At 53.2% G+C, this 22,637-nt stretch overlaps 1 protein-coding gene across 1 annotated transcript in view; it reads left to right on the forward strand.

Annotated features, from left to right (window-relative positions):
- The window catches only part of NCOA1 (nuclear receptor coactivator 1), a 140,069-nt gene extending 119,021 nt beyond the window's left edge, over positions 1-21,048 (forward strand). Inside the window, exons 11-21 of the mRNA XM_086624380.1 lie at positions 1,805-1,988; positions 4,587-4,772; positions 7,098-7,224; positions 11,515-11,683; positions 14,621-14,935; positions 15,097-15,198; positions 16,557-16,956; positions 17,789-17,963; positions 19,064-19,247; positions 19,706-19,795; positions 20,881-21,048. Of these exons, the coding sequence (XP_086480506.1) occupies positions 1,805-1,988; positions 4,587-4,772; positions 7,098-7,224; positions 11,515-11,683; positions 14,621-14,935; positions 15,097-15,198; positions 16,557-16,956; positions 17,789-17,963; positions 19,064-19,247; positions 19,706-19,795; positions 20,881-21,048 (2,100 nt within the window). The remainder of the gene's footprint in view (positions 1-1,804; positions 1,989-4,586; positions 4,773-7,097; positions 7,225-11,514; positions 11,684-14,620; positions 14,936-15,096; positions 15,199-16,556; positions 16,957-17,788; positions 17,964-19,063; positions 19,248-19,705; positions 19,796-20,880) is intronic.
- The last annotated feature ends 1,589 nt before the right edge of the window (positions 21,049-22,637 follow it).

The following is a 22,637-nucleotide window of genomic DNA, read 5'->3' on the forward strand; positions in this document are numbered from 1 at the left end:
ACTTCCAAAATGACCTCCTCGCAGCAGGAGATGGAGTTGAGGGCGACGTATTTCAGCCGTATCGTGAATGTCTCCCATTTGATTCAGTTCTTTTTGATTTGCAAACTTGAGCTTTAACAAAACTCTGCTCAGTCAAGAAATTACGTTGTTTGGAAGAGTTGAGACGTGCAGCTGGCTACAGGAGTTGAATCTGCTGCATTTAATTGTCCCCATGAGCCGGGGTTTAGGGGGATATTTCGCTTCTCGGGGCTCGGGGGTTAGGATTTGATGGAGAAGATACGGGGAAAAAGAAGAATATTCATTAGCCCATTATAAATTGTAATATTGGTGCCTGCTGCTCACAGGGCACTTTTCATCACCAGTGTTGTCTAAACATCATTTCATTCACAAAACGCTACTGTAATGGCGGAAAAAAAGCGTGTGCTCTGGCACGTGTATTAAAAATAACGATTCATTTATCCAGGGGCTCCATGAGGCTGAAAGGAAGGGGGGGAAAAAGAGCAGTGAAGGTGAAGAAGGACATCTCGGCCATGGTGGGGAGCGTGAGTGGGGTCTGTTGGGTCTCGGATGCAGGACTAAGATCGTGGGTTTGATGGAGCCACCATTGTCAGAGGGTCCATCCCAAGGTCCAGCCTTCCACGGTGGCTTTGTCGTCGTGATGTGCCATGGAGGTGACACTGGAACCAGCCGCAGTGGTGCTGGGGATTGCCACTGGTTTGGAGGATTTTATCTGAGATATGGAATATTTCCAGCTAGGATTTAGGAAGAAACTTCCCATGATTTCTTCTGGCAAGGCACAAAGCTGTCACCTCGCTGAGAGATCTTCAATGCTGCTCCATCCAGCAGGGATGGGCCGAGGCGTCCCAGGGCTGCCCAAAACGAGCAGCCTCCCCCCAGTTTATCCCCAGCAGTGGCTGTTGGCTGCAGTCTCACGTCTCGGCTGATGGCAGAGCCTCTCATCGAAGCCAGGATCCCAATTCCTGCCAGATTTCTCCATCTTCTCCAAACCGGAGCCTCATTCCCTCCATCAAATGCCAAGATTTCCCCTACTACTATCAAGTCATCTCTTGATTACCCTGTCTTAATGGTCGGGCTTTTCCTAACGCTGAAGGGTGGCTCTTCTGGAAGCGGGATGCGTCCTTAGATTTTAAAGCATTTACCTTCCCAAGAGATATTTTTCTTTTTAGCCAAAGCTCGTTTATCTCAGCCTCTTTAATCCCAACCCACCGCTGTTACAGCCACGGGTGCAAATCCCTTTCCCAGTAACTCTCCCATTTATTTGAGTCCTTGGGCTAAACATCTACTCTTCCACCCTTTACACTGATGGAGGCTGGAAAAGCTGAGTGATATTTTACTACCCCATTGAGGGTAATTACACGCCCAAGGCCAGCGGTGCCTTTGGACACTTGTTCCAAAAAATCACTTCTGTTTCTTAAAACAGACCGTTTTTTTATTATTATAATTTCAGCGTAAGCATATGTATATTAACAAAGCAAATTATCTCCCGGTTTAAATAGCTGGAGGTTATATATACCATTGATAATTATGCTAATTGCAGCTTGCCAGCATCTCAAAGCTGCTGCCAAGGATCAGGCTCCGGGGTGGGGACCCATGCACGGTGGTGGGGGACTGTCCGTATCCCCCCCCAAATGTCTGGCCAGGCAGAAGGACGGAGGCTGCTTCTCCACCCACACCAGATGCTTGGCGTTTCGGCAAGCAAAGGGCAGCGCTCAGTCTCGCCGATGCTGCGTTTGGGCTAAATCACCCACCTGGGATTTATCTTTTTTTTTTGCCTTTTCCTTAGTTTGCTGCCGAACTGGAGCAGCTGGACCAGCTCCTGCCCTCGCTGGACAAGGCAGCTCAGCTGCCTGGCTTGTGTGGACCGGAGAGAAGCGAGAGTGGCGTAACCAGCGTCGCCATGAAACCGGAGATACTGGCAGCCCCCCTGCAGCCCAGCACCGCTGCCAGAGCCCCCGCTGGACTCAACCGTACGTGTCCGACTCTGCGGAACACCGGCGCTCACCCCACTCAAACTGGGTCCCTGCCGAGGGATGAGAGGGGAGGGTCTCCTCCGTCACCGGCTCTGCTGGGGTACCACCAGCCTGGATCCGGCTGCGGTGATGCTCTGGGGGAACTGGGCTTTGCTGTCGGGTGCAACAGTAGCGGTGAGCCCCACGGTACCCCTGCAAACAGCCGTGACATAAGGAAGAGGACAGGATACGTCCCTCCGAGCCATGTGCTTGGTCACAAGGGAGCAGCAGGCTCATCTGGAGGGGTACGAGGTTACAAAGCATTGCTGTTGCTTCCAGACAGGGCTTTGAGACTTAACACGCTCAGGTGCAGCAGCAGGACCTTTTCTCTAGGTGTGGAAAAAAAAAAAGATCTGATTTTTCTCCAAAATGAGCAGTTTTACCAAAGGAAAAATTAGGATTTCTCTCCTGAAGGAGCCTGCAGGCAAATAATAAATTCAGAGTGTTTTGTAGCACAAGCATACGTGGAGCCCGTGGCTGGAGGCTCAAGCTGGGGCTCCTCGGGATGGGCTTCCTCAGGCTGGGCGGTAACAGAGGCACAGCTATTCCCAGCAAACCTTCCATGGGCATCTTCCATCCATGCCCATCTTCCATGGGCAAAGCAAGCTTTTACCAATTCCAGCTTAAATTTGCCCGAATAAACTCACCCAGCAGCTCCTGCCATCACAGCGTGCTCTTTCAGAGCCATGGCACGTGCTTGCCGTGATTGCTGTGCCTGTGCCAGCCCCGAGGGATGCTCACCAGTCCCCTCTGGTACCGCAGCATTCCTGGAGCAGCATGCTGGAGCCGGTCCTGGCCCTGTGGGGCTTTTCCCATCCTGTGTTTGATTTCTCATGGATATAATTATCTGTCGCATCCCTTGTATTGCTGCTGCAGCAAATCGTGCTGAGTCTTGAATGCTGAAGTGCGGCTTTCAGAGCAGAGGGAAGGAAGAGCGAGCGGCAGGACAGTGCCTAGTATAAACAAGTTAGCTGCTGGTCCACATCCTACCCGGAGAGGGCTAATCTTCCTGTTACTTATCCAGCAAATGGAGATGAGGAGGTTTTGGGTTCCAGCCAGGCAAGAAGCTGGCGAGGCGGCTCTGGCAGGCAAGGCTGGGATATTTTCGGAGGACTCAAGTTGCAGAAGTGGAGCCTTTAAAAGGGTAGGAGCATTGTAGCAGAAGGAAAAGCAACGTGGTGGGGTGAGCGCGGCCAAAACTGTGCCATGAAGAGGCGTGAAGCTCACCTGGGAGGCTGGGTTTGCGGTGGGCTCTCCTGGGGGGACCCTCCGAGGGCAGCACAGAATCCTGCCGCTGAGCGATGGCTTGCAGGTCTCTAAACCCCGCCCAAAAATCGTCTCTGCAAGCTGCAGGCAGGCTCTGGAGCAAAGTGCTGTGAAGTGCTGTGTTGTCCAGCCTGTTAAATCACAGGGAGAGCTCGAGGTCTCATAAATTGGAGTCTCAGCTAACAAAAGATGTGCAGGTTAGGGTGTAAAATGCTGGAAGGGTGATGAACGACAGCTGCGTTGAGCCTGGAGGCATCAGGGAGCTGTGCTGTGCCTCCCCTCCGTCCGGGAAACCTCTGGGAAGTGAAAAGGAGCTGTCAGCTCCGTAGCTGTAGCCATGGACCGATTCACTCACCACCTCCAAGCTGAATTTATCATTAGGCTTATTGCTTAAGCCTAATAATTCCTCGCCAAGGACCTTCTTGTCCCAGGGCTGAGACGGTTGGGACCTTCAGCAGCAGGGACAACCATAATGCTCCAACGTAATTAAGAGCGGGGCTTCTTGTCTTCGGAGGAAAGGGAATCCTGCATCCAAGTTAGAGTGGGGAGGAGGGTGAGGGCCAGGACAGTCACGGCAGGGGCTGAAGGGCGAGTGCTTGAAATGCCAACTGCTGCCCTCCTGGGTTACAGCGTCTAAAATAGCGCTTACCACCAAGGAGACACACCAGGACCCTCACCCGAGGCGCTGCTGTCGGGTTCAGCTCGTGCGGGGCGGCAGTGGTGCATCCCTCAGCCTGTCCCCGAGCATTTAGAGGTGCTGCTGGCTTGGAGGAGGGTTGGCAATAGCCACGGCTGGTGGCCACCCACTCACAAGGCTGCCTCTTAACGTTCATCTCTCAGTTCAGCGTCAGCAGCTCAGACGTGCTCCCCAATGGCAAACTGCAGCTGAACCTGCAAAAACTTCTCTAAATAAAACCTTTCTTATGTTCAGGTGATTATTTTAATGTCCCACTGATGATTTTAAGCTCCAGCTACTGTTTTTTGGGTGGATCCTGGATCCCCTGACCTTCTGGAGCTGCGGTGCTGCTCAGGCCAAGCTGTTGTCACCCGGGGTGGCTGCAGGTGACCAAACCACACATGGGACCAAGCCCTCAGCTTTAGGCGAGGTGACATCCCACCACCACCCCCTTCTCACCCTCCAAACTTTCCGACATCAGCTCCGTCCCTGGCAGGGCGAGGATTTTGCCGAGCGACGGCGATCTTGCAATGAGCCTTGGGAAGAGATCTGACTTGTGGGTTTTTTTTCCTCTTCATTTCTTTTTTTTTTTCTGTCATTTCATGAATCTCTAGCGATGAGCAGCGGGCAGGGTGTGCAGGCCAGTCGGACCCCCTTTGAGTTCTGCGACCCACTGGAGCCAACGCAGCTGAGGCCGGTTCCTTGTCCCACGAGCAACGGCAGCAGCCCGCACTCCCGCGGGCCGTCCCAGCAGGGCAGGGGCACGGTGACAGCACCAAACCCCTTCCCACCTGACACCGGTACGTACCACCATGGGCATCTGCTCCTCTCCACCTTCTCCAGGTTATGCTAAGGCTTTCCAGGGAGTCCCAAGGGCCAAAAGGCGTTGCAGGATGGAGCTCGAGCATCACTGTTCACCACCAGCGAGCGTCCAAGCTGTGCTTCTTCTTTTCTCTCTTTTCGCATCGGTATAGTTTCCAACAAAAGATAGACCCTTCTGTCCCCAGCTCCCAGGGAGGCACCCAGAGGAAGCTGCATCCGCTCACCCGAGCGGTCACAGCAGCTCAGGCTCCCCTGGAACTGGTCAAGGTTTAATTTCCATGAGAGCCGGAGCACAGGTGGTGTGTGGGGAGAAGAGCTGCAGAAGCAACAGTCTCACCTCACCATGCTGAAATCCCCGACGGCAAAACACCACAGACCTCGCCATGCGCCATTGCAGCAGCCCGGGCTCCGGAGTGTTGTGGGTACTGCTTCTCTGCCCTCCCTCTGTGTCCCTTGATGTTCCCCTCTGTGCATCGAGCAATACTAACCACGATCTGGAAGAGGGACCTTGCTTGCCACCGTGCACTGGGGCTGTACAACGCCTTGACTGCAGGCGCAGAAAGCAAATAATCCAAATCTCATCTTCATCATCTGATGGTAGTGTAGGACCAGAAGATCTGCTGGATTCATCCGCTGTCCCCTCTCTGACGGTGGCCAGGCTCCAGGAGAGCATCAGCCCCGCATCCCGCACACCGTTTGCCTCGGATGCCTCTCTGGCCCTGCTCGTGGAGTGGGACTGCCCCACACCCCACTAGCCCACGGATGCAGGATGCGCATGGCCATTATTCGTCATAACTCTGGATGGTCCTGCATGCAACCGGTCCCTCTGAATCACGTGGAGCTCTCGGTTTGGGCAGCTTCTCTTGAGGAGAGCATCACACCAGAGCTTCCACCCTTCTCCGTGTCCCTTCCAGGAGAGGAGGCAGAGATAAGCCCTGCACGTCGCATCGTCGCAGCAGCTTGCAACTATATAATATTATTATTTTACATCCTGTCCTGATGCCTGTTAAGCCACGGCTGGATCTGAGTGCCTCAAGGTCACCCACATCCCAATAAATGATCCTTTGCTTGGGAAAATCTGCATCAACGAGCCTGGAGACTGGTGTCAGGCGAGTTAGGGAAAGACTGGGGACAAGCAGCACCGTGACTGTGCCATGAGCCTCCCTGGCCTAGCTGGAGCTGCCACAGCTGCTGCTGGCACCGCTGGGTCCGCCTGTTGCCAAGCAACCTTAAGGCTTTTTTAAAGAAATTTCGAGAAGTAGAGGAGTGCTCAGCAGGAGCCGCCATGCTGGGGCATGCACTGGGATGCTGAGCATCGCTGAGCTGGACCTCCTCCCTTCCCTCCTCTTAGGGTTCTTATTTTTACTTTTTTGAAACAAACCCCCTGGTCCAGGTGGCACATGAACTTGGTGGCTCCTTGTGACACCAGTGGAGACACCAGGCACTGCGTAACTGCCGATGTTTTCAAGCAAATATCATATTTTCTTGGAAAAGAAGCAGCACAGCTGAGCTCGGTAAAAAAATAAGAGAAATTCTCATCTTTAGTGACTGCCTTTATCGTGACTTCTCTAAGAAACTGAGAGGTTTTGGCACAGGGGCAGCCATTGATAGCATAGCCTGATGTGACAGAGATGCCACCCCAGATAGCAACCTTCTTACTCCTCCAGTTTCCATCTCCTTGGATCGCCACCGGCAGCCGAGATGCCACTTGATCTTCAATCCCGATTCCTGTCTCAAATGGGATGACGTAAAGTCTCCAGCCTCATAAATCTCTCCGTCCCAGGCTTGGGCTCCAAGTTCTGCTACAACTTAATTTAATTGCCTTGGCTTTTTTCCCTGCGCGAATTCACTTTTCTCCAAAAGAGAGGCAGAGGATGCTGATGGGTGTGGGCTATTTTTTAAGCTAAAATCTCTGGTAGTAACAATTTGCCTTCAAGAAGGAACCTTCTAACTTGACTAAATTTTGAAAATCTTGCTAGAAATGGGCCGAAAAGGGAAACATTTTAGTAGCATTTGCACACACTGGGTACACGGGTTCATATATGTGCTGCGTGCGCAGTATCTGCCTAGATTTTCACCCAGAAGTTCATGCTTATAATTAACAGGTGTCAGGAAACCACACCTCATACCTGTAACGCTGGGTCAAAAAGAGCCGTAACTGGTGAATCTTGGCATCCCTTTTAGGGATGTTTTAGGACACCGTCAGCATCCCGTTGCTCTGAGCCTGCCCGATCCATCCCCAGCAGCACCCAAGTCCTGCCCACGCACTAACCTCCGTCCTCTTGCCCCACTTTTCCCCCCAGGAATGCCTGAGCTGGAGATGGGAGTGCCAGATCACCAGTTTGGACAACCAGGAATGGGGGAGCAGATCCCCTGGACAGATAACAGCATGGCAGCCATGAACCGAGGCGCGCTGAATAAAACCGAAGAGTAAGTACCGTGGGGCTGGCGGCTTCCTGACCTTTCCTAGGAGAACATCAGGATGTCCTGGTGATAGTTGCCTGGGTCAAAGAGATGTGGCCTTGCTTTGCTGCCTGCCTAGAAACCCGGCAAGTGCCAGCTGGGATGAGCACGACTGCTCGTGGTGGTTGCTGCTAGTACCATAAAGTGCCAAGACCTCGGATGTGCAGGGTGCTACAATGTGAGAGATGACATCTGTTATCTCTCTAGGGACAAGCATGTGAGTAGACAAGGAAGGTGGGTTGGGGGAGACAGCCAGGGTACATCCGGACCTGAATAATCCCGTCTATCCATGGCAGAGCCAAGGATGCTGGAAGTCTCCTCTACCCCTTGCCAGTGCCAATATCTGGGTTGGTGTTCTCCAGCATCCCTTCTCACCACGGGCAGTGGTGGGATCTGGAGAACCAGGAGACAGTTTTGTGTTTTCACATGATTGCAGCTCTTTGCAGTCCCTATGTGCTTGGCCTCGCCTCAAATCATCACAGCTCTAATCCAAGGTCAAATAACCCCCTCTGGGTCCTCTGACCGCCTTTTTTGGGTCCATGCCCCATGGAGCAGCCAAGGGGTCATCACCTGCCTTAAGTACAATGTCGCTCCTTGGCTATAAATGGATTGGAGGAGATCGTAGGTCAGATATTTTGGGACGGGAGGTCAGAAAGGTGGCAAGCCCTGCGGATGGAGCTGGGCAGTCGATGCCCTGCCAGGCAAGGGGCACCTCAAAGCACTCATGGAGATAGATTTGCTGCAATGGGAGGTGAATCCTCCCCCGGGCTCAGGGAGGGCCTCAGGTACATGGTTTAAGAGCCAGCACTGATGAGCTCTGCAAGGATTCTCTTGCCAAAGCCCAGCCCCGCTTTGCGGAGAGGCAGAATTTCTTCTATTAATTAGTCTTTAGCGGATGAGCACAGTCTGTTTTCCAGTCATGAAGAAGACATGTGTAAGAGCCGGTAGTCAAACATCTTTTTTTCTCGGGGCTAAATTTGGATTAATTTCTCAAAGCTCTTCGCTGAGCCCAAGAAGAGAGTTGCCTAAGTGGTCTCCACTCCTGCAACTGGCTCTTGGACTTCTGCTGGAAAGACTCAGCCTCTTGTTGCTTGAAAGAGCTGGGAGATGAAACAAATCCCCATTTAACTGAGCATTTACATCAGCCCAAGTCCTTGCCACAAGGAAGCAACTTTCCTTTTAAGCCTTGCCGGTGTCATGACGTTGTCAGGATAAGATCTGTGGGGCATACCTGGCAAAGGACAGAGCTGCTAGAAAAAAAAAAAAACAAGCTGGTTTTTAAGCTACGAATGTTCCTTAAAATGCTGTTCATGGGGTAAAAATGACCTTACCTTAATCAGCAGCCTTGTGCTCCAAGCACTGAGTCAGGTTGGCTGGCTGAAGAGGTTTTTGTCTCGCCAGCCAGCACGGCTGGGAGGAAAGGAGCTGGATTTTCTTCTGGCTCCCCCTTTGCAGCAGGATTATTGAGTGAGGACCCAGGTTGGCATGGAAGGTTTGGGACCCGTGCAGAAGGGAAACGTTTGGCAGCAGCATCCCGTGAGTCCTGGGGTGGGAAAACCACCTTGAGTGATTTTCAGGGCAGAGCCCTGTGCCAGGAGAAGGTCAGACCGATGGAGCCGCGGCATCTGCCCGAAGCCTGGTGAGACGTGGAGGTAACAAATCTCGCACAGTCCCTGCCTTTGGAGAGCGGTGGTTTCAACCACGCTTTAAAATTGCTGTTTTTTACAAGGTAGTATTTGATTTTCTCAGCATTGAGGGGGGAGAAAGCAAGGAAAACCATGCTGCATGGTGGGATTTCCCATGGCTTCATCAGCTTCCCACGCAGTGGAGCCACCAGAAGAGCCAACACATAGACTGGGGCTGTAAGATGACAGCAAGATGAGAGCTAGATGCTCGTCCTAGTGAGCCTCCGTTCCTCCTGAATTAGGATCTCTGGGCACGGGTGGTTCCTGCCAGAGGTGGTTGGCAGAGGCAACACCGGAAGAAGTTGGTTCCCAGCTCAGTTCCCTCTTGTATCTTCAGTAACTGTAGATCTGATGGAGCATCATGGGTGAGACTTGCCTTGGTAGCATCCTGATGGGGTCTAAACACTTCCATCTAGTGGCATGGTGATCAACTACAAAACCCTGCTTCCACTGCAGCCGAGAGAAGAGATTCTGCTGGGGAAAAGCCTCTGGACTTGGGTCCTCAAGACCTGCAGATGTGCTCCAGCTGGGGAGGACACGCTTGTCCTGAGAGATGCCCATGGTCCCAGCAGTTGCCTGTCCACCCGATGGAGACTGCAGTTGGAGCAAGCAGATAGAATCGTTGGACTGCAGATATTACAGGACTGAGAAATATATTTTAGCTAAGATCAAACCAGTGGAGCTTTTGCTTTGGGGGTTGTAAAGGCTTCCCAGCTGGGAGGTTCGTGTTAGACGGAGGTGGGCTGAGGTCCTGGCCTTGTTTAAGGAGCTGGTGGTGCCCAGATCTCCCAGCACTGGGTGTCCTGGGGAACAGGAGCTTCCTTTTCTCCAAATCCTCCCATTCTCCAAATCCTCCTGTGCCTTTGTCTCTTGATGAAGTGGGACAACTACAATGTCCTGTCTCTCGTGTCCGAAGCATAAGTGCTCCTATGTCTTCTGCAGAAGAGGGACACCTTGGGCCAGGGCCAAGGCTCCTTGAACCAAGCCCAGGTCGCTGTTCTCACACGTGTTCCTCTAATCCCCCAAGGTCAAACATGCCACCCAGGGCCCGATTCAGTTGCCTACACGCTGTCACCCAGGGCCAGCTGAGATGCTTGAGTTTTCTAGGACATCTGTGCAGGGCTGGAGATCTGCAGCCTTTTGGAGCAGCGCTTGGAGGCCATGCCAGGGAGATGTTTTACGGGCTCTCAAGCAGTGTTTGACACCATCTCTGCAAGCAGCTGAATTTCTTCTCCCCACTGCACGAAGAATCAGAGTTTTTGCCTTAAAAAAAGCCTGAAGGGTTATGTGAGACAGAAAACCTTTGCAATACGAAACCAGTATGGCTGGGGACATGGTGCACGGGGTCCAGGATCTCCTCTGTCCCTCCATCACCTGCCCAGAGACTCATATGAACCCCACCATGGTGCTGGAGGAGAGGAGCGGGGAAGGCTCTGCAAGCTGGATTGGGCTGCAAAGCAGGACGTGCCGGAGGTTTCTTTACTACATAAAGGCTGTGTTGTCTCCACCATCTCTTCATAACCCAACTTTTGCCATCCATGCTGAGGTCCGGCATGGGCTGAAGAGATGGTGCCAACCTGAACTTCTCCACTAGCTGCCTGTTCACGCAGAGAAGAAGCCCATCCTCCCCTTCCCCTGCATGAACAATGTCTGTGCGGCAAACTTTGTCCTTTGGCCTTGGCACCGAAAAACTGGGTTGGATAAAAGCATCGAGTAGCAGAGCCTTTGGCTACAGAGCGAAACTAGCCCTGCTTTTCACCTTCCGTCTCCCTGCTTCCTTTTCTGCTCCTGCTCTGCAATTTAAGAAATCCCAACGCCGAGTATTTCTTTTCTCTGGATTAGGCTGCGTGTGTTGGCTGCAGCGGTCCCAGTCAGGTTGGCTTCAGTTCCTTACTGTACATCTGGTCCTCATCTGGAGCTAAAAGGATAAACATGTCTGCTGCTCGGGAACTGCTGGCATGTTCAAGCCCTCGCCTTTGTGCCTCTCTGCGAGCGTGATGTGCCACGGCTCTCTCCATCGTGTCAGACCCGGCAAATCCGATTGACTCCAATTAGTCACGTCATTGGAATGTCTCTCATTACATATTAATCTTATTCCCAAAGAATATCAAGTGAGCTTTGCAGAAATCTTCTTTTCGCAGCTCAAAGGTTCTCCTTTGCCTTCAGCTGCTTTGCTTCCAGCTGCTCCAGCTCCATCCAAGCCTTCCCCCTTTCGTGCCGGCAGAAGTTTTGCTCTGCCTCCCGCTGCCCTCCCCAAAACGCCTGCGGGACCAAAGCCTGCAAAAGCACCAAAGTTTCTTTCCCAAACATTACCAAAACACTGTCCGAGCTTCGTTTCGTGGAGAGGTTCATCCTTACAAGCAGGTTTTGGCACAGGGCTTGAGCTTCAGCGGGCTCAGCCAGTGTCGGAGCCGGGGGACGAGGCAGCATCCCGTGGGCTTTGCATGACGCAGCGGGGTGGGAGCGAGTCCCCACGGCTGCAGGGTCTCTAGCGCTCGAGCACCTTCCAGCACAGCCTCCTCCTTCTTTCACGAACCTTAACGTGCCTCTTCTTGACTTCTTCTCTCCGCAGCCAGTGCATCACCTCGCAGCTGGACGAGCTCCTGTGTCCTCCCACCACGCCAGAGGGGCGGAACGACGAGAAAGCCCTGCTCGAGCAGCTCGTCTCCTTCCTCAGCGGCAAAGACGAGACGGAGTTGGCCGAGCTGGATCGAGCTCTTGGCATCGACAAACTTGTCCAGGTAAAGAAAGAACCACTCATGGGACTTACTGGAGGTCACATACGGGGCCAGATGCTGAGGCTTGACATGAGCGTGGAGGAGGATTTCCAACATCTGGTGGTAACGGGAGGCCAGATGTGAGCGGGAACACACGAGCGCATCAGACTCAGAGGTGATACTTAACACCGCACCATTCTCTCTCCCCCTCCGCCAAAAAAGCTGGAAAACAGCCCCATGAAACACAATATCTGGCTTCTCCGCTTTTTGAACGCGGTCCCCCATGAGAAGCGGCAGCCTGGCAAAGAGACGGCCGAGCGGTTTTGGCCCTGGGCGGCTCATGTAACGGGGAGAGCTGGCAGGCTGTCCCGCTTCCCCACCTTCCCGGCGGGGATTAGGGCATGGAGGAGCCTTCCAGCTGGAATCCCACAGCCGGGATTCCTGAGCCCAGCTTGTGCTGCCTAATAATATATCTAATGGCCTCGCTGGTATGAAACCACGCAGCCCTTGCTATCAATATTGGCTTACAGTGCAGCTGCCCTTCTGTCTCAGGTTGAACCACAGCGAAGGGAAGGGCAAAAGAAACCCAACGAGGTTCGCTTTTAGTGGTGCTGTCTTACTCGGATAGCACTGGGGCCCCGGTTTCTGCAGCCGAGCTCTGGTGGAGACTCCCTGGTTGCAGATATCCAGGGGGTGCAGATGCCTCCGAAGGGTCCAGGGTTTCATAAATAACAGGAGGAGAAAGACGACTGCAGGGGAGCTAGCAAGGGAGGTGGAAAATGAGATGGATCACTTGGGATTTGTCTTCGAGTGGTTTCTTTTTCTGTGTCCTGTAGCACCCACACGCACGCTTTTTCCAAAACAAGGAAGAGAATTGAAAGCCCTGTTGTTAATAAATGGGATGTCCTAAGAAAGAAGCTTCTCAGAGCAAATCCCTCTGGCTGCTCGGGGCCTGATCCTGCATCATTTAAGCCCGGAGGTGGCACCTCTCCTTTGGTGGCCCCACCGGGATGCCCTGCACTGCGCTACTGGGAGGGTTTATCTTTTCATCAATGATTTGGGAGACCTGTCCCTGAGTTGGGTATTTGCCAAGTACCTTTTCTCAAGGCTGTGCCTCCAAAATCACCACTTGCCTTTTTTTTTTTTAGTATTTTTTCAAGTTAGGGGTAGGGAGTTCAGCCTCTCTGGTATGAAGGAGCGGAGATGCTCTTGCCAAAGATGCAGCTGCAACAGCTCAGTGTTTTCACAAGGGTTTTGCAGACTCAGCTGGCAGAGCTCCCCAGCAACCCCCTCCTGCACCAGACAGGCTCCAGCAGCACCGAATCGCTGGATGGAGATGCCCTCGGACGGCACTTGGCGCACTTGGCGCTGCCAAGCATCCCCACACCGATCCGGCACTTCCCCTGCCGCGGAGCACCTGGCTAGGGAGGATTATCTCATGTTTGGAGCCCGACCCAGCTTTGCTCCCATGCAGGAATCATTTTGTTAATGGGAATTTTGGACTTTTTCCATGGCTTCGCCTGAACCTCAGAAATATTTTGAATAGTTCCATGAAATATTTGCTTGAAACACATCTTTAGAGAAACAACACGTCAGCATAAAGACATCTTTGGGAAGAAAACGTGTTGATAGTTCCCTCCCAGGATGGGTTCTTGGCAGGTAGGGGTTCGCATCCCCTGACTTCACCAAACGCACTGTCTTCTCTGCTACCACAGGCGCGGTGGGTTGAGGTGCTGGAGATATTTGCACCCAGCTTAATCAGGAGGCAGCTGGAAACTGGGTAGTTAGGGAAGAGAAGAGTAAAAGAGCTTCATTGCGGCAGGTCTGTTTTTTCTGGCCATCACAGGCTGGTTTATGTCCTGGTGTCCAGTCCTTGAACCGTATCAGCTCCATCTCAGTTTATCTTAAGCAATTTATTTTTTCCCACCACCATTCCCATATCCTTAGCCCTGCCTTCAAGCCTCAGTCCTTTGCCAGGCACCATCTAACCAACTCCCAAAGGCAGTGGGATTTGGGAGGGGAGGTTGTGTGTGTGGTTTCTCTTAACGCAGCTTTCTCTTAATCCATGGGACTCGGATTAAGGGTTCTGGCTCCAAGGTGGTACTTCTCCGTGGGTTCATAGCTCAAATACCAAACTTCTCTGCCTAAGCCAAGCTAGAGCAGCACAGAATATCTTCTTCTCATGATTTGCTGGTGTGGAAATCATTCCCTGGCTTGTTGGTATAGGAATGGCTGTACCAAAAGATCCTGTCTCCCAGGGGTTCCTGGCAAGGAGTGTCCACGAGCAGCACAGGAGTACAGCCATGCTTCCCCATGAGCTCTCCCAGTCCTGGGGTTCTATGGCTCCCACCCTTGGACACGGCCTGTGTCCGAGGTGCTCTTGGGGCAGATGGAGACCTGAAACGCCATACCCTCTGCCTCCAGCTGAGCCTCCAAGGCTGGATGAAAATAGGAAAGGAGAGAGAGCACAAACTATTTCCCATGTTCAGGTCGATTTTCCAAGCGCTAGGGTCTGTCCAAGCAGGCATGCCAATGTTTGGAGCTCAGATAAGCAGCTTAGCACTAGCAGACCCTGCAGAGAAAGGCAGAGGAAGGAGGAGGAAGGCAGAGAAAGGCAGAGGAGTGAGGAGGAAGGCAGAGGAAGGCAGCATTGCCTACTGCTACCCTGCAACACGCCCCCACCAGGCCAGGGAGATGAGCCCTGAGCGCTCCCAAAAAGCCTGGCCTTGGTCTTTGCCCCCAAGCAAGCCAAAAGAAATCATTTCATCCATCTAAGGTTTGCCAAGCCCCAGGAAGCGGGTGTTTAACTCCTCAGTGCGGTGCTGGCTCTCACACAGGCTGGAGCCTGCCCCAGGGGATGAGGGTTACACACGTCCTCCAGCCCCTCTGAGCTCTCCCGGGAGAGGTCGGGTGCCAGTAGGGCTCCAAAGTGATATTTTCCTCCCTCTTTGCCTTCGGCAGGGCGGCGGGCTGGAAGCCCTGACGGAGCGGTTCCAGCCCCAACAAGCCACCCCACCGCTCATGATGGAGCAGAAAGCTGGCATGTACCCCCAGCCTTACTCCTCGGCCTCTCCCACTGCCAACCTCCCTGGCGCCTTCCCTGGCATGGTCCGGCAGAAGCCATCCTTCGGAGCCATGCCGGTGCAGGTCCCGCCGCCCCGTGGCGCCTTCCCCACCAACATGGCCATGCAACCCAGGCAGACGCTCAACAGGCCCCCAACGGCCCCCAACCAGCTGCGACTTCAGCTGCAGCAGCGGCTGCAGGGGCAGCAGCAGGTAACTCTTCCCTCTCCTCATTCCGGGGCAAGGGGATGGAGGGACTCTCGGTCCCACCTGCAGCCCATGCAGCCCAGTCGGAAGGGATCGGATGAGCGAGAAGCTTTTGCATCAGAGTTTTGAAGGTCTCCCTGGGTTTGTTTTTTTTGCCTTTCCTCCAGCTGATCCATCAAAACCGGCAAGCGATCCTCAACCAGTTTGCAGCCAGCTCCCCGGTGGGCATCAACATGCGGGCAGGGATGCAGCAGCAGATCACACCGCAGGTAAGGGGGATGCGGCACGGCCTTCCAGGTGGGAAAAACTGAGGGATTAATCCCCATGCCCTCCTCTTTAGCACGGCCTGGCTTACTTCTCTCCATCATTAACGGGAGAGAGAAATTCTCCTGCGTGCAGAGGTGGCTGCAAGATGAGCTGCTGTGGGGTTTTTTTATCACTTCATCCTCATTCCAGCTCTTCCACCTGCTTAAGGTATAAATACTTCGTTATTGCTTAGGGAAGGACATGCTGACACATTGAGTTGAGAAGGATCTTTAGGAAATAGATGCCATCCTTGAAATACCAGAACCTCTAGTGAATCTTCTTAACAATCCTGCAAATCCCCAGGCCCTAGAGTTCTTGTTTGGCTTCTAATAAAGCGGATAAAACATCTGCTGGGTACAAGGAGAGGTTGGAAAGCATAGCCAAGTTTTGGTGACTTTATTCCACATCTTGGAGAAGCCTTTGCCTTTTCGGGAAGTGGTGTGACACCCCTAATGTGTTGTGGGGAGTGTTAGTGACAGGGAAAGGACTGAACAAGGGTATATAGTGACAGGACACAGGGCAATGGCTTTAAACTGAAAGAGGGGAGATTTCGATGAGATCTAAGGAAGAAATTTTTTACAATGAGGGTGGTGAGGCACTGGCACAGGTCACCCAGAGAAGCTGTGGTTGCCCCATCCCTGGAAGTGTTCAAGGCCACGTTGGATGAGGCTTTGAGCAACCTGGTGTAGTGGAAGGTGTCCCTGCCTGTGGCAGGGGGGTTGGAACTGGATGACCTTTGAGGTCCCTTGCAACCCAAACTGTTCTATGATTCTATGAACGGTTCCCATCGTAGCTCCAATTTCAGCCACCGATGGCTTGGTCAGGCTTTTTAAGGCGATTAATTCCAACACATCTGGCTCGGCCAAATGAGGAACGAGCCCACAGTGATGGAAAAGCTCATGGGATGGGTTTTTTTTTAACATCTCACAACCGAAAGAGTCCAAGTCAGGGATCCTGGGCTCCAGTGAGGGCACAAAAAGTGGGTCCCATGGAGGAGAGGGGTGGTTGGTGGCAGCCAGGTGACTGAGAGCCTATTTTCCCGGCTTGGGGATTGCTCCAGCTCCTGGAGCTTTGCCTTTCAGCACATCCAGAGGCCGAGCTTTTAATATCACCAACCTGCTCTGCCCTGCAGTGGCACAAATGGGTCAATTTACAGCGTTTCAGGGTTTTGCCAGCTTTCCTTGCAAACCGAGGACGGGCACCCTGAGCAGGGGAAGGGGAGCACTCACAGCTCTTGTGCCAGTGACGAGGGGTCTCTGAGCTGTTTGCCAGAGCCGGAGGATAACAGTGATAATTCAGGTATCCCCCTTCTTCCCCGCAGCCTCCTCTCAATGCCCAGATGCTGGCCCAGCGCCAGCGCGAGCTCTACAGCCAACAGCACCGGCAGCGGCAGCTCATGCAGCAACGAGCCATCCTGATGAGACAGCAAAGCTTCGGAAACAACCTCCCTCCCTCCACCGGGCTCCCAGTCCAGATCGGAGCCGCTCGCTTGCCCCAAGCACCCCCCCAGCAGTTCCCTTATCCCCCAAACTACGGTACGACCCCAGGAAACCCTCCCACCTCCACCAGCCCCTTCTCGCCGTTGGCGTCCAACCCCGAGGCCACGCTGGCTAACCGCAGCAGCATGGTGAACAGGGGGATGATGGGTGGCGTCGGAGGGCAGTTTGGCACTGGGATGACCCCGCAGATGCAGCAGAACATCTTTCAGTATTCGGGATCAGGTACGTCGAGCAGTCGGTTGCATTGGAAAGGCATATGGCGATGGGGAGGGAGAGGCAGAGGGCAGAGCTGAGGCCCCTGAGGATGCTGCAGCCTAGCCCTGCTCACTCATTGCCCTGGGCTTCATCCCTGGCCATCTCACCCAACCTGTGGACTGGTCTGGTCTCTGGTGTCCATCTTCCCAGGGAAGTTTCTGGTTGAATCTAAAAAAAAAAAAAAAAAGAAAGATACGGTTTGGGTAAATAATTCCCTAACTTTTCCCTTGAAAATCAAACTGCAAGGCAGTTCTCTAAATTGCACTTCCTTAAATATATCTCTTCTGAAAAAAAGCCAAACCCTCGCTGAGATGTCTGGAATGAGCTGCAGGCAGCTTACGCTTCTTGTGTGGGCACCAAGCTCATATGTGATGGGTGAGCCAGCACAGAGTTGCATGCAGACAGGCACTGTCTTGAAGGTCTTCATGGTGGAGCATTGGTGCAGGGTCTCAGCAAGGTGGACATCACTGATGAGTAGAGAAAACCGTGGTATGGCTGCAGTAGCCCCACAAGAACCTCCTTTTGGCATCAGCTTCACAGTACCCTGGCTATTTTCCAGCCAGGTGTGATGCTAAAGAGGAACACCTCCTGATGGAAACCACTGGAAGGAGGGGTTTCCCTGTTACTCCATCCCTGAAATATTTACATTTGAGCAATACTGCTGCTCGAAACAAAAACCGGAGACCAAAAGTCAAGGATGATAGTTCTGGTTTGATTCCAGTGGTTGCAAGGGAGGAGGAGGGGATCGGGGCTGCTGGCGGACACCTCAGCACCACTGACACCATCTGTCCTTCCCCAGGCATGGGTCAGCAAAGCGAACCCACCTTTGCTCCGTCACTCAGTCCCAGCAGCCCCTTGATGTCACCCCAGCTCCCACCTTCACAAAGCCCCATGCTACAGCCGGCTCCGCCAACACCGGGCTACCAGTCACCTGACATGAAGACCTGGCAGCAAGGAGCCATGGGGAACAGCAAGTAAGATCATGGTGGGGATAACCTCAGACACACACACAGGTGACACAGATAGACGGCAGCAAGGTGGAGGCCCTCTGGTAGGGTGTCGGCAGGGGTGGCGGTGCCCATAGGTGACACGTGGCTGAGGACACGTGCTGAGCTCAGGCCGTGTTCTCCTACCACGACGTCCTCCAGAAGTCAACATCAAACCGTGTCCTGGTCTTCGCCTCAGCTCGGAGGCAGCCAGAAGTTCACAGTGTTTCAATGAATGAGCATGTGTGTTGAGTAAGACACGAAGCAGGTCTTTGGCTCATAATTAAACGAGTGGCTTAATTACACCTGGTGAAAGCGGGATTAGGAAACATGACAATAAACTGAGTCAAGACCAGCAGCCCCGAGTCACTGCGTGACCCTCTCAAGATGTGTCCAACCCTGACGTAAGGAAGCCAATGGGAAGAGTCACCAGATTTTTTGCCTTTTTTGCATGAGTCAGGTTTGAGCTTCGGATCTCCAGAAATAGGGGGGAAAAAAACCCAAAAGCTCACCTGGGGGACACCTGGCTTTGTGTCTTGGCTCTGCACAGGTAGCTCAGCAGGAGCAGGAGGTTACTGGGCTGGGTGGGATGAGAGGGGAGCTCTGTTGGAGGTGGGATGCTTCTTCACCTTGCCTTGCAATGGAGAGCTGTCCTCCTGCGTGGAGGAAAGTGGGGATGGCTGGGTGTTGAGGAGGACACTGGAAGGAACATGAAGGAGTGAACTCAGTGTCATGTAGACCAGGGCATTGCATCTGACTGACCCTTAATCCAGCCTGAAGCCCTGTAACGATCCCTCTCCTGGCACTGGCGTTTCTCCTGCTTTACCCCATCACACCAATGAGACTCCAAGGAGCAGATGTCTCGCAGCAGCCACCTCCTTTCCTCCCAGCCTCCATGTTGGTTAAGCCTTGCTGCAGGCAGCACCTTCAACACCTCCCTGTCCCTCCCGCTGTCCCCAGGGGCCTGCGGGTCTCCCATACTCTCCACCGGCTCTCTGTCACAGGCTGCCATTGCGGTTTGGGAACTCGGCCTCGAGGTGCCTCCCACTGCCACATACGTGTAGGTGATGGTCTTCTCTTTCTCCCAGCGTATTCAGCCAAGCGGGGCAGAACCAGCCGGCGCCTGCTCAGCAGGGCATGTACAACAACATGAGCATCACCGTCTCCATGGCGGGAGGAAACACCAACGTCCAGAACATGAACCCCATGGCCGGACAGATGCAGATGAACTCGCTGCAGATGCCCGGGATGAACTCCATGTGCTCGGAGCAGGTCAGTTCCACACGGTCAGCCAGCTCCCGGGGGTTCAGCATTCACTTCTCTGGCCCTGGGGGTACTGGTGTCCAAAGGGGGAAGCGGCAAAGGTCTGGCTACCTCCACTGGTGGTGCACGGGCTGCGCCAGCAGCTTTCACCCCTCTCGCTGAGCAGTCGATTGGCGTTTCATGCTTCCTGGGGGTGAGGGACCCCTGGAGCTGGCAGCAGCCCCAGGCAAAGGTGCAGGAGGTGGGGAGAAAGGTGAAACAGGTCCCGCTGCCCACTGGGATCCCCTCAGTGATGCCCCAAAATCCTGGAGCTCACGGCACAGGAGGGTGCTGGCAGCACAGTCCCCTGGCGCTGCTTCATCCATGAGCATCCCCTCCCCAAACCCCCCAAATTCTGCTCGGAAGGGCGGTAAGTGCCCCTCCAGCATCCAGGAGCCCTGGCTGAGCCTGGATCTTGCTTTTAACAGGTAAATGACCCAGCGCTGAGACCCGCGGGCCTTTACTGCAACCAGCTTTCCTCCACTGACCTTTTGAAAACAGAAGCAGATGGGGCGCAGGTCAGTAAGAAACTGCTAAGCACATCTCAGGTACCCCGAGGAGTGTGCCGGGCTTCCCCGCCCCGGAAAGGCTGAACGTCCCTGGCCGTCCCCGGCTCAACACGCCTGGTTTCCACTGGGGCTGGCCCTGGCTGGCAAGGTCGGGTTGAAGCCACCACGGTCCCGCTGGCGTTGGGCGCTGGGCAGCCCTTGGGGACCCCAGTGCCACTCACAAACCCTCTTCGCATCAACGCTCACGCTGCTGCCGTGTTTTCGGCCTCCTCGCTGGTGTGCAAGAGCGGTGACACTGCGACTGAGCTGGAAAAATAAATGAGTGTTGGTGCTAAACACCCCTTGCCCCAGCTCGCTGTCACCCTGGAGGGTTTCTTTCCTAGGCTCGGCCATCACCGGAGCGGCTGACGGCCCCCGTGCCACCGCATTAAAGCGTGGTGGAGCGAGGAAATTTGGATGGGAGAGGCTGTGGGGGCAGCATCCCTCCCTGCAGGCAGTGCTGCCAGATGCTGCCCGTCCCTCCGAGCAGCAGCGAGCACCACCAAAGTGTGCCCAGCCTCCTGCCGGGCTGAGCCGGTTCATGCCCATCTCATCCGACACCCGCCAGCGTCACGGCGTCGCCTCCCCCTTTCCCGTAGCGCAGCCTTTGGTTCCGCAGAGCCCGTAGGGATGCGCCGGCAGTGCCGCCAAGACACACCAAACCTCTTAATTTCGCTCAAGCAGCCGCGCCGGACCTCGCTCAGCACCAGTGCCACCCCACAACCACTGGCACAGCCACCACGCCATCACTCCCCTTCACCCAGGGGATGCCAGGCTGGGCACTTTTTTTGTTGTTTTGGGGTTTTTTTCCCCAAAAATCCAAACTTTTTCCCTTTTTTTTTTTTTTGGATGAGCAACGTTATGAACCTCGCAGAGCCGAATGAGTTGCAGCGGTTTTCTTTTTATAGGACAAGAAGACAGAAGAGTTCTTCTCTGGGGTGGCTCCAGACTAGAGGAAGTCTCTAGTGAGTTTCCACTTCACGTAGTACCCAGCTCCGCCGCCGCCGGCCCCTGCCCCGGCCCCGCTAAATCCCCTCTTATCTTTTGTGTCCCAGCAGGTACAACAGGTTCAGGTCTTTGCCGACGTACAGTGTACAGTGAATCTGGTAGGAGACCCCTACCTCAACCCGCCGGCTCCATTGGGCACCCCGAAAAACGCCGCCGGGCCACCACCACCACCGGGTCAGCAGAAGAGCCTTCTTCAGCAGCTACTGACTGAATAATCGCTTTTCGAGGAATGTGAAATTTAAAACAAAAAAAAAAGAGAAAAAAAAAAAGAAGACGACGTACAGAGATATATAAATATATATATTATATATTTTTCTGAGATTTTTGATATCTCAACCCGCAGCCATTCTTCAGCTCATAGTGTTTGGAGCAAAAAGGGGTTTTTTTGTTTTATTGGGGGGTTGGGTATTTTCTCCCCCTTTTTTTTTCTGCCCTTTCTCCCCCCGTTTTCCCCTTTTTTCGCTTTCCCCTCTCTTTTTTCCCCCGTTTGTTTTTTCCCTCCTTTGATTTTTTTCCCCCTTTTTTTTTAAAAAAAAAAAGCATCGGATGTCGGCGAAGCGACGAGGCAGGACAGTGGGTTTCTTGAGCCAAAATTACAGATGATTCTTATTTTTGTAATCATTTTGCTGGCTTCTTAATCTGGAGGAAGGTTTCTCGGGGAGGCGGGGAGGGGGAGAAGGCAGCTGGAGGACCGCAGCGGCGGCAGGAGGAGGAGGAGGAGGAAGAGCAATCTCAGTTTCAGCTGGATCTGTCACTGATCACGTCTCGGCGCGGGGCACGGAAGGGGACGGCACTGGACTTCTGCGGGAAAAGCCGTTTTTTTTTTATTCACGCTTAAAACAAAACCCCTTCTCTCCCCTCCGCCCCAGCCCGCTTGTGCGTACAATCAGCTTTTTCTAGCAATCGTGAGTTTGTCAGTTTTAAAGAAAAAAGGAAAAAAAAAAAAAGAGAAGAGTATTTTGACCCACCATTTTTTCCATGTTTTATGCTGGTTTCAGGCCTCCGAGCGAAATGGGGAGGGGGAGGCTACAATGTGTATATTACAACAGGAGGAGGAAAAAAAAAAGACCAAAAAAAGACAAAAAAGAACAGTTTGGGGAAAAAATCTGCAATAATTTTTAGGGGGAAGGATGGGGGGAGGGGTCTGTCAATTATTGTAGATAAAATTTTCTGATTAAATATTAAATAAAATTAAGCAGTCAGTTCTTTCTGCTTTGATTGTGTTTAACAGCTGAGGTAGCTTAAACTATTTAAAATAATAATAATAAAATAATAATAATAATAATTGAATTCTCTGTTGGGAGATAGCTTATTTTTTTCCCCTCAAGCCTGTCACTGTAAATAGCTCTGAGCTCTGTATAAATTTGTTTTCTTCTCTCTTTTAGTTGGGGGTTGCTTTTAATATTCACTGCTGACTTTTATTGGGGCGGGGGGGGAACGTGGCTACAGGGGATTTTTTTTTCCCCCTCTCTAAAAATCGCGCTGGTGTGTGGAAAAATGTGTAGCTTTGTTGATTGACATTTGCAAGAGTTAAAGATGACGAAAAAAAAAATCAACCAAACAAGAAAAAAAAAAAAAAAAAAGAACTGGAGTTGCCAGCTAACGTTTCGTTGTTTCTGTGCCGACGGGGATGCCGGAGCAGTGCCGGGGCCATTTGCCGGGGCAGGAGGTGTGGGCAGCTGGGGGGTCACCTCGTCCTGGCACTGGGAACCCCTCTGTCACGGCGGTTCGTCACGCTGGGGAGCCGGAAGTCAGACAGTGCACAGAGCTCGGTGGCAAAACCAGCATCTTAAATCCCAAAGCG

This window comes from Tauraco erythrolophus, chromosome 2 (assembly GCF_009769465.1).
Source record: "Tauraco erythrolophus isolate bTauEry1 chromosome 2, bTauEry1.pri, whole genome shotgun sequence".
Classification (NCBI taxonomy): domain Eukaryota; kingdom Metazoa; phylum Chordata; class Aves; order Musophagiformes; family Musophagidae; genus Tauraco; species Tauraco erythrolophus.